Source organism: Capsicum annuum, chromosome 7 (assembly GCF_002878395.1).
Source record: "Capsicum annuum cultivar UCD-10X-F1 chromosome 7, UCD10Xv1.1, whole genome shotgun sequence".
Classification (NCBI taxonomy): domain Eukaryota; kingdom Viridiplantae; phylum Streptophyta; class Magnoliopsida; order Solanales; family Solanaceae; genus Capsicum; species Capsicum annuum.
The window spans coordinates 120,893,488-120,905,363 of record NC_061117.1 but is presented as its reverse complement, the minus strand read 5'-3'; the positions used below and the strand labels follow the sequence as shown (position 1 = coordinate 120,905,363).

Below are 11,876 nucleotides of genomic sequence, written 5' to 3'. Positions count from 1 at the left end.
ACTCCTTGTGGGAACTTGAAAGGCAGATTCATGAGCATCGATGGGAGTTGGGCGCATAAGAGCAAGGCTGAGGAGGACCCTACTGCTGTCGGATGACAATTAGTCGGTTGATAATAATAATAATAATAATAATAATAATAATAAGACAAAATTCACTTTTCACTATACACAAAATTGCTGAGACACACTCGAACTTTAGAAAGGTCCTATTACCCTCTGGACTAATTAAAATTATATATTTGGCAACCTTAGTGCCTACGTGGCACATACGTGTGCCTACATGGACCTTCAGTGTGTTGATTTATTGATGTACCATATATGTGCCATGTAGGCACTAAGATTGCAAAAAATAGGATTTTAATTAGTCTAGGGGGTAATAGGACCCTCCTAAAGTTCAGGTGTGTCTCAGCAATTTCGTGTATAGTTCAGGATAAAAATAAAGTATTTTTTTCTAATAATAATTAGGTTATATTTTTTCTTTTAGTTTATGTATTTTTTTTATTATACCGGATCTACCTAAGGGAGGAACCTAATGTATGTTTTATTTTTTATAGTATATTTGTCTATAATAGATTCAAAAATCTATGTATGTTTGGTCGACTTTGGCTTTTTAATTCTTATTTATTTTTTATTCTGTCTATTCCTTATTCTCAACATGTCGACGGTTAGAGGTAGGGATTGAGCGTTTGTTGCAATGGATGGACCATATGTTGTAATATATGGTTAATCTATTGTGATAAATGGACCATATATTGCAACAGATGGTTAATCTGTTGCGACAGATAGACCATATATTACAACAGGTGGATGCAAGAGTTGCAACAATTCAATAAAATGGTCATATTATGGAAAAGCTTAAAAGACATGACTTTTCACAATAATCAAAAAGTCATCAGTTAGATTTAATTATGACTTTCACAATAATCAAAATGTCACCAATTAGATTTAATGAAGAAGGTAAACAGTCGTGACTTTTTACCTACCACATTAGATTTAATCCTCTATAAATAGGTCCCTCCATACTCGTTCATTCTACTCTACTTTATTTATTTCTTGTATTTTATCTTTTGTATTACATCTTCAACCACTTCTCTCCAAAGATCAGATTTCTTTCTTGTTTAGGTAAGTTTTTTTTTATGTGTGTAAATCTATCAGTTGGTAGTATACATTGGATTACATTCGGACTCCTTTCTTTGCTTTTGTGCTTACATTTTTTGTTAATTCATGCTTGTTCTAGATATGGCTGATCCTGTTTGGGACATTGTTATTCTGCGCGACACCATATGGAAACTTCAGAGGCAGGTTAATGAACTCCAGAGGGAGTTGGCCACCATGAGAGCAAGGATGCTCTGAGAGATTCGTAGGCTGAAGAGTACCCTGCTGCTGTCGGTTAACAATTAGCCGGTTAAGAATAATAATAATAAAAATAATAATAATGATAATAATAATTAGGTGATATTTTTTATTTTAGCGTATGTATTTTTATTTTTCTATCTAGGATCTACCTACCTAATGTATTTTGTTTTTGTTTAATGAAAAATTTATGTTTGGTCGAGTTTGACTTTTTATTCTTATTTGATTTTCACTCTATCTATTTCTTCTTCTCAACAAACATATCAACGGTTGGACTTAAGGAATAATTTTGAATCCAATAGAAAGCAAGAGTTTTGCGTTCTTTCAATAGATGGACCATCTATTTAAACAGATTGGTCATCTGTTAGGTTTGTGGCAGGAATTTATTATGTTTCTCCAATAGATTATCCATCTGTTGCAACAGATTGGTCATATGTTGGAGGAGCACATTCCAGTTTGATGCATTGTATTGTGTTCTTCCAGCAAATGTCCATCTGTTGCAACAAAGGGGTAGTCCGCTGAAAATAATTTTATAATATGTTGTATTTAGTTCCTGTTTTACCTCTTTTTATTGCTTCACAAGTTGATAAAAAAGATATTTTATATGATAAATAATAACATTTACGTTCACAACAATGAGTTAAAAATATCAAAGTCCATAACAAACAACAACACAAGTTTTGCTATTACATCTTGTGGTACCTAAATAAAGATATTTGTCATTGCTCTCTCCATTAGTGACACCTAAATAAAGATAATTGTTAAAAAAGGTTAATAATGACATCATAATAAAATTAATAGTGATTTTATAGTGCTATAACTTGAACCCCAACAGATGAATAATCTGTTGCAACTGGTGAATAATATGTTGCAACAGGTTAGTTATATGTTGCAACAGATAAATCACCCGTTGGTAATTTATGTTATAATACTATAGAACCTGAAGTTGATTCCAATAGATGAGTCATCTATTGAAAAAGTTGACTCCTATGTTGCAACAGATTAATCACATGTTGGGATGTACTATAAAACCTTTGAAGTTGATTCTAACAAATGAGTGACATGTTGCAACAGATACAGAACCCGTTACAACAGATTGTTACCTGTTACAACAAATATCTCATCTGTTGGAACCAAGTTCAGGTTTTATTGCAACAGGTGAGTAATATGTGTCAATAGATGAATCCTTTATTACAACAAAGAACTCTTTTGTTACAACAGATGACCCATCTATTTGATTCATATTGAAGCATTATAGAACCATAAACATGAATCCAACATATGAGTCTTTTGTTGCGACAGATGAGATGAGTTGTTGGGTTCATGTTTATGGTTCTTTCTGTTGTCTTAAAAACAGCAATAGTAGTGTACCCAAATAAGAGGTTGAACTAAAACTCATAATTTTACTTACCAACGTCCCCTATGAAGTAATGCCAAAGTGATGTACAAAACTAGATTTGACCTAAAAAATTGGTCAAGTAGCAGCAGTAGCGCTAACAACAACAGCAATGGTAAACAAGAAGAAGATGATGATGATAATGAAGAAGAACAATATGATAATGAAGCACAAGATGATGAATAAAGCAGCAGCAACAATGAACAACAAAAGTGGCGAAGAGAGAGAAAGCAACAATAATGAGAAGAGAGAGAAAATATATTTTTTCCTCCGTTTCTAGTTATATTAGATTAACATTTAGATCAAAGTATAAATTAAAAAACTTGTGGTATATTCTCAAACTTTTCTAACTTTCTTAATTACTAATAAAGTAATTGTCACCTACACTCAATTATTAAAACTTGAGTCACTTACACCTCATTTTCAAACTCTTTTGTCACTTTTAACTAAATTGCCCAAGTATCATTATATAGGAGTATACTACTTCATCTATGATTAAACTTAGTTTGATATTTTTTCTGATTCACTAAAAATTTAATTTTTCATAAATTCAAAATACATAAATATATAATTAAAAATTCTTTCAATAAATAAAGAAATGAAATGAGAAAAAGGTAAGAAAGATAAATAATTACTATTACAAAGGATCTAAAATTTTCAAAACAATTGAAAATACTAAAGAGTATAGCTATATATTTTAAATTTAGTAAAAAATTATGTTACAAATATATTTTTTGGACAATTTGATCAATTTTTAAATTTAGTGGTGTACAACCTTTAAAAATAAAATAAAAGTTTAAAACCTATATGATAATACTAGCAATCGAGTTAAAATAAATTTAATGTACAGTAAATTATCATGTAAAGTGTCAAATTTAATAAGTATTATTACAAAGTGATTGAGAGTTCTGAGATATTATTAAAAGCTCACAAAAATCATAAATAAATAAACATAATGAAAAAAAAATAATATATAAAAATCTTTCTTTTTTTTAATAATACAAAAAACATATTTATATTTTTCTTAGTTTAAAAGATTTATGAGATGTTTAAATGACAATAAATCATGAAATATTATTAAATAAAAAAATATTGGATCCGTATAGCACGGGATACATCATCTTGTATTTTTTTTTGGTTTCTCATCCGGTGTTCGGTGCTCGCATTGGAGCTCCGACTAATCCGGATCGCATGTTGCAGGGCCCATTAAGGTGGCAGCGCTCCCATCAGAGTTTTCTCCATACCCAGAATCGAACCCTCGACCTTTGGTTAAGGGTGAAGCAGCCCAACCCACCACAACCCATGTTGGTCATCATTTTGTATTACTACAAGAGCTCTTCATTCTCCCTTATATATTAATAATAAAATAATATAAAACAAATAAGGTACTAACCTTTTCAATACTTTTAGTTTTCCCTTAAAATATTCTTTTAATTCCTTTCTACCCCACAATTAGTATACATTTTTCGCTAGCACCATACGATATATTTGAGTTCCTATCGACCTTTCAATAATAAATTGTGTGTGTTTAGCCGTGAAAATTAAAATATTTAAAGTTGAAATTAAAGTTGGAGTTAGAGTTGAAATTATGTTTATTCATGAATATAACTGAAGTTCTTTTTAATTATTTTTTTTGTGAGATAAGAAAGATGAAAAAAAGTGAAAGCAACTTATTTTTGGTTCACTTTTACAAATACAACTAACATTGTACTTGAAATTCTCATGTACAAATATCAACTTAAAATTATTTAAAAAGTAAAAAAATTCTGATGGTCAATTGTGTGGGTAATAGCTTATTCTAGCTCTTCACTCCATTTTATAGCTTGTCTTTCAACCCGATGTAACTTTTAAAATGAAGACTTTTGGTCTTCTTTTAATAAGTACTCCCTCCGTTTTGAATTAGTAGGCCCTTTCAACTATGGCACCCATTAAGAAATCCAATGATTAGGATTACATTTTACCTTTCTACCCTTCATAATATTGTAAGACTCAATAATTAATGAATCATGGAAAATTGTAGCATATGCATGCATGGATTGAAAATCAATAAACCATTAAATTTTTTTTGGAGAAGTGAAAACTTATACACTCTATTCCATATTTATTCTATCTAAAAAAAAAAATGCATCATTGACTATAGAACAAATGTTCAGCAACTTATTTTGGTGCCCAACAGTAAATAATTAGCTAATCGTAACTCTCTTCTTTAAAGGTTTACAGAACAAAGTTGAAAAAAATGAATATTGCAAGTCTACTCCTTCCAATACCTAAAGGTTTAAAAGAACTTCTTTTGAAAGAATTCTTCCAAGTTGGGACCTTTGTTGATATCATAATCACCGTGAAGTTTAATGATTCATGTACCATACATGAACATGCAATTAAAACGATGAATATAAAATCAAGCTTAAGACTTTGAGAATGAAAGTGAATGACAACTTCCTTATATAGGCAATTATTAACTCGTTACCATTTGAATACGATTAGCCAAATTATCAGGATCTACCATTGATAAGTCATTGAATATATTCTCCTTCAGAGGAGATTATAACAAAATACGTTTATTTTTCTCTAATTAATTATCCAATGAAATTTAAAGTTAATCAGGCATGTCAAAAGCAGTAAATTACCTAAAAATTACGGCAAACATCTAGTAAATCACTTGCTTATTTATTCATTAAAATTATTATCGAAGTACATGGAATTAGTATTCTAAGCATTTTTTGGCGAATGTATTTTATTAAAAAATTTAAATTTTACTTCAAATTTTAAAAATTTTGGAGGCAAAGTTTGAGCCAAAAAAATTGCTAAGAACTTAACTTTCCCACCAAAAAAATATTATAAAGGGTTATTCAATCTAATATTTGTTAAAATAAGGAAGTGTTTAAAAAAAAAGACTACAATATATAATCTCAACGTTTCATGGAAGCTAATAGATCTAAATATACTCGCCGAATTTGAAGATGATTGTTCCGTCACATATCATGTACCCGATCTTAATCTTGATTCAACCACTCCAATAGATGAGACATCTTCGGTGAGTAATTTTTTGTTAGATTTAAATAATGAGTCAAATGAGGAAGATACACCATTTGAGGAAGGACCACAATCAATACGTGAGGAATCGAGTATTATCAGTGTTGGTATGCATATAACTTTTTGCTTCTAAATTGTTGAGTTCTTTTTTTTCTCATGCATTACGTTGTTCACATCTTGAGAAAACAAATTATTTAGAAATACTACTTTGCAAAATAAATTTTATATGCATGCTCTTAGAAATCCTACGTTGTTAGACTTAACTTTCTCTTATAAATGCATATTATTATAAACAAACATTTGTAAAGTTATATTTTTGAAAAAAAATTATTAAACAAGTGATTATATACATGAAGGCAATACATATAATGAAGTACCACAACCACCAAGGTTCAAAAGAGAGTTGAGCAATGATGATCATAAGGCAATATATGAAGCACTACTAAAGGAAAGTGTTGATGAAAATTTGAAAAGAGGAGCACAACAAATAGTGGCAACATGTTTTTCAGTTTCAAAGCAAACAGTTCGACGTATTTGGAAGCAATCCAATTTCGGTACACAAAATGACGTGTCACATAAAAAGAAAAAAAGTTTTGGTCGTAAGAAAATTCAGATTGATGCTAATGGCTTTAAGGTGATTCCATTGAGTAAGCGTACATCTCTTCGATCTCTAGCTTGTTCATTAAACATGAGTGCAACTACTTTTTTTAGGCGTTTGAAGGAGAAAAAATACGAAGGCATTCAAGTGCTATTAAACCACTTTTGTCAGAAGCAAATAAAAGGACTCGATTGCAATTTTGCTTATCAATGGTAGATCCTGAGAGCATACCGCATGATCTATTTTTTTTGGATATGTATAACACTGTTCATATTGATGAAAAGTGGTTTTACATGACAAGAAAATGTCAGCGTTATTATTTATTACCAGAAAAAGAAGATCCAGTGCGTACTTGTAAGAGCAAAAATTATATTGAAAAAGTCATGTTTTTAGTTGCTACAGCCCGACCAAGGTTTGATTCTAGAGAAAATGAATTATTTTCTGGAAAAATTGGTATCTATCCATTTATCACACAACAGGCAGCAAAAAGAGATAGTGTCAACAGAGTTGCAAGCACACTAGAGACAAAATCAATATCTTCAATAAACAGAGACGTTATGAGGTCATTTTTAATTGAAAAAATCATTCCTGACATTAAGAAAATATGGCTGAAAGAGGACTCTTGTTATCTGATATTTATTCAGCAAGATAATGCCAAGCCACACATCCGCCATAAAGATGAAGAATTTCAGCAAGTCGCACAACAAGATGGATTTGATATTCGTTTAATATGTCAACCTCCTAATTCTCCTGATCTGAACATGTTGGATTTTGGATTTTTCAATGCTATTCAATCATTACAACATCAGGAGGCACCAAAAACTATGGATGAACTTGTTAATGCCGTTATTAAGGCATATGAATTATTTCCAACTGAGAAGATCAATCGAATTTTTCTAACGCTACAATCTTGCATGGTAGAAATTATGCGAGCGAAAGGTTCTAATAAGTACAATATTTCGCATATAAAAAAGGTAATGTTAGAGAAAGAAGGTCAACTTCCTATTCAACTGAAATGTGATCCAGAACTAATAGATGATGTTCTCAATTATTTAGGATGAATCTAGTTTTATGTTTTCTTTTTTTTCTTTTGAAATTACCTATCTTGAAGCATGTGAATATTATATTACTCCTTAAAATGAAATCTTTCTCTTATTAACAACTCACAAATAATAGATGAGTTGTGTTAATCTTATATTCTATTATCACGTTTATATCAACAAACAATTGTAATCTAAAAATATCATAATATTTTTAAAATAACAAAAACATGTCCATAAGATTGTAACTTTGAATAAGTTCACATAGAGAACTTGCTAAAATAAATAAATTATACTCCAAGCTCAATAAAATCTAGGAAGTAATATTTTCAACCATTTTGCATACGTTTTTTCTAATTCTTCGTCTTCAAATCCTTCCTCTCTTTCTACCAGAAATTTGTTTAAGTTGAACCCACAATCTTTGACGTGCAAATCAAAATTCTCAATCTTTTTTTATTGAATCATCAACTATAATCTTCATCGAATCTTCAACTTTCGTAAATGATTCCTTAACAATAGATGTGTTTTGCATATCAATCTCCATATTTTTTGAAATATTATATGGAGCAAGTGAAAAGTAAGAAGAAATAGTATTTGTATCTTTGAAATATTATATGGAGTAGTATCTTATAGGAATAGTAATGGATTACTATTGAAAAGTGGTGTCGTGTCATCTTATAGGAATAATACTAGCAGTACACCTTGAAGGGAAAAAAGTCAAGTCATAAAGTTGTATTGATAATATAAAAATGTTATTTTCAAAAATTTTGAAAAGTGTAGATTATTTAATACTCATTAAGGGTAGAATGGGAAGAATTAGTGTAAAATAGTCTTGATTTGATAAGTTGGACAAGTAAATTGAAACAAAATTTTTTAGAAAGAGGGCTAACTAATTCGAAACGGAGGAAGTAATAGATAGATTTAAATATAAAAAAATATTCTAACAACTAGATGCAGAGCTCCGTGCCAATACGAGACCAAAAGATATTACTTTTTTGTTCTAATTAATGCGATATGGATATTAATTTATTTATATATTTTATAAATATTTTAAGTTGTTACTCTTTCTGTTTCAATTTATGTGGCATATTACATTTCTCGAAATTCAAATATGTCTATGTTTGATCATAACTTTTTCGTATATATTTCAAATATTTTGAATAATCAATTATTGTGACTTATAGTACTTTTTATTTAGTTTTCAAGTATATAAATTCTATTTCATTATTGAAAATTTCATGTCCAAATTCATGGTCAAACTTACATTGTTTGCATCTTGAAAAGTGAAATATGTCATATAAATTGGGACGGTAAAAATAATTATTATAACTTTTAGTACTTTTATGTCATTATTCGTTCTGTCTCAATTTATATTACACGGATAAAAATCTGAAAGTCAATTACATTTTTTATAATGTTTTTAAATATTTTACGTTATTAATTATTGTAATTTAACAAGAATCAAAATACTTTCATTCATCTCCACATATTATTACTACTAGATATCGAAGGCCCGTACCAGCATGGGCCCAATATATGTTATTTTTTATCTTAATTTATGTGATATAAATAAAATTAGATAATTAATTATATTTTTATTATTTTTTAGATTTTTTAAGTTGTTAGATATTTTAATCTATAATACTTTTTCGACATTATAATTAACTATTTTAAGTTGTTTGCTATCGTAATTTATAATACTCTTCTTGTTTAATCTTTTATGGTATTGATAGTAAATTTAGATTTTAAAAGTAGTTTAAGTTTTTAATTATTGTGATTTATGATATCTTTTCTATTTCAATTTAACCGATACTGATATAATTTCAAGAGTCAACCAAATATCACGATTGAAGTAGCAAATTGACACGTCCTGAATGAGTCATGATAACTAATTAGAAGTGATATAGCAAAATTGCTATAAAATATTTGTGAATTTTTTCATATAAGAGTCAAATTAATTTAAAACATCAGGAGTTAATTTATCATTTTATGTTTATTTTACCTTTTTTATTAAATATTATTAAATTTTTAATACTTAGATGACCTCCAATAATTACTTAGAGGCGATATAGTAAAACTACGATTGAAACAGCTGAATTAAGAGTGATATAGTAAAATCACGAGCAACCAGGCAGCTGGAAGCAAGCATGTCGACCGCCAGCTTCCTGCTTCCAACAGCTGCCACTCACTCTTCTATATAGTAAGAACAAGATATCCAGGGGCTCGTGCTAGCACTGACCCAATATATGTTATTTTTTGTTTCCATTTATGTGACACAAATAGAATTTAGATAATCAATGATATTTTAAATATATTTTTAGATATTTTAAGTTGTTAATCATTATAATTTATAATATTTTTTTTATGTAATTTTAAATAATATATGCTACACTCTTTGTTCGAACTTTTGCAGCGTTAATAGTCAATTATATTTTAAAAATAATTTAAGTTCTTAATTATTGTGATTTATAATATTTTTACGTCTATTTCAATTTAAGTGGCAGGTGATGTAACAAAATTTTTATAAAAAATGCTCGTAGAAAAAATTTAAGTTGACCTCATATAAGATGTCAAGTTAATTTAAGACATCAAGAGTTAATTTTTCATTTTATGTCTATTTTATATTTTCTATTAAATATTATTAATTTTTAATACTTAGATGACTCATAATAATTAATTAGGGGTATTATAGTAAAATTACAGTTCAAGCAACTGAAACATATATGTCATAAATGTCTATTTTACTTTTTTTATTAAACATGATTAATTTCTAATATGTAAGAGTCAATCAAATATAACGATTGAAGTAGTGAAGCAGATATGTCTTAAATGACTCATAATAACTAATTAGAAGTGATATAACAAAATTGCTATAAGAAATATTTGTGAAAAAATTAAGTGAGTCTCATATAAGACATCAAGTTAATTTACACATCAAGAGTTAATTTATCATTTTATGTTTTATTAAATATTATTAATTTTTAATAAATAGATGACTTATAATAATTAATCTATTTTATTTTTTATTAAATATTATTAATTTTTTTATACTCAGATTACGTTTAATAATTAATTAGGGGTGATATAGTAAAATTACGATTGAAATAGCTTAAGCAAATATGTCATAAATGTCCATTTTACTTTTTTAGTTAAATATTATTAATTTTCTAATACGTAAATGACATATAATAATTAATTAGGAGTGATATAGTAAAATCACGGAGCAAGCAGGCATGTCAACGAACACGTATGGTTGAAACTGCTGAAGTAGGCATATCATTATTGTTCATTTATCTTTTTATTAAATATTATTAATATTCTAATACGTAAATATCATATAATAATTAATTAGAGGTGATATAGTAAAATCACAAATAAAAAGGTGCCTACTTCTTTGCATTTCTATATATGTATAATATAACAATATAATATAATAAGAATATACTATTAAAGAAAAAACTGAATAAATGCATAGGAAAATAAGGAAAAGTAAATGGGGCCACATAAGAAATTGGGTAAAACATTTCGACTCGGGGCAAAAGTAAAAAATATTTTGTTGTCCAACAATGACAAAAATACAGCCATAAAGCAGGCAGGTACAACATGTTTAAGCATCACAATTATAAAATATTTTTAAAAATTTCAAAGTTGCCCCAGGCTTGAAGCAGACACGTCGAAGAAGAGTTGTCTGCTTCTAGTCACTTATATATTGTAGTAATGCTTCTACCCTATTTTCCTCATGTCTTAACTAGATTGATTAGCATAGTTGAAGGGTGATTTTGATCCATTTCTAAATTTTAATCTTACTTTTTCGAAGTTAAATTAAGTGCTTTATCTTTCTGACTTCCTCTTCTTTCTACACACCCCGCCACCCGGTGAGATTCTTTGCTCTACCACAGTCTCTAGCTATATTCCTCAATATGCATTAATGTAAGAAAATCCAACAACAACATATTCAGTAAAATTTCAAAAGTGAGGTATGAAGAGGATAAAGTATACGCAGATCTTACCACTATCTCTAAGAGGTAGAGAGACTGCTTTCGAAAAACCCTCGTCGAAAGAACCTCGTCGAAAGTGTAGCACATCTAGGTACAAAGAAGAGAATTATGTCAGATTCACATGTCTTGTTAAACTGAACTACTTGTGTGAGAGTATATATAAGAGTGAATGAAGGTGGTTTTCTTAGGAACATTTGATATGAGAGGTAGGGAAGAAGACAATAACAGGCGAGGCTAAGCAGAAAAGCACAGTTTAGATAATTCTTTATCCACTCTACCGAATTAATCACATTTGAGATCTCAGGAAGGCAAATTAGCTACATCTCCTGATGTGTTTCTAACTTTAACTCGGACAATAAATAATTATACAATAGAAAACACTATCTAAAGAGTTTTATCTCAAGCATAATCGCTAAAATGGTCCAAAAAAGTATTGCGAAAAATTTCAGTAAAGTAAA

At 28.8% G+C, this 11,876-nt stretch overlaps 1 protein-coding gene across 1 annotated transcript; it reads left to right on the top strand.

Moving 5' to 3' along the window:
- The first annotated feature begins 1,239 nt into the window (after positions 1 to 1,239).
- Positions 1,240 to 7,441, top strand: LOC107876564. Its single transcript, XM_016723457.2, has 3 exons — positions 1,240 to 1,302; positions 2,428 to 2,511; positions 6,494 to 7,441. The coding sequence occupies exons 1-3, from the start codon at positions 1,240 to 1,242 to the stop codon at positions 7,439 to 7,441; spliced, it is 1,095 nt and encodes a 364-aa protein (XP_016578943.1).
- Positions 7,442 to 11,876: the final 4,435 nt, after the last annotated feature.

Bases quoted from the DNA above. Each gene is read 5' to 3' on its own strand.
- LOC107876564 (XM_016723457.2), top strand. From the start codon at position 1,240: ATGGCTGATCCTGTTTGGGACATTGTTATTCTGCGCGACACCATATGG. The intron at 1,303-2,427 runs GTTAATGAACTC...ATGTTGCAACAG, and splicing joins TATGGAAACTTCAGAGGCAG to ATACAGAACCCGTTACAACA. The intron at 2,512-6,493 runs GTGAGTAATATG...TACTTTTTTTAG, and splicing joins TTCAGGTTTTATTGCAACAG to GCGTTTGAAGGAGAAAAAAT.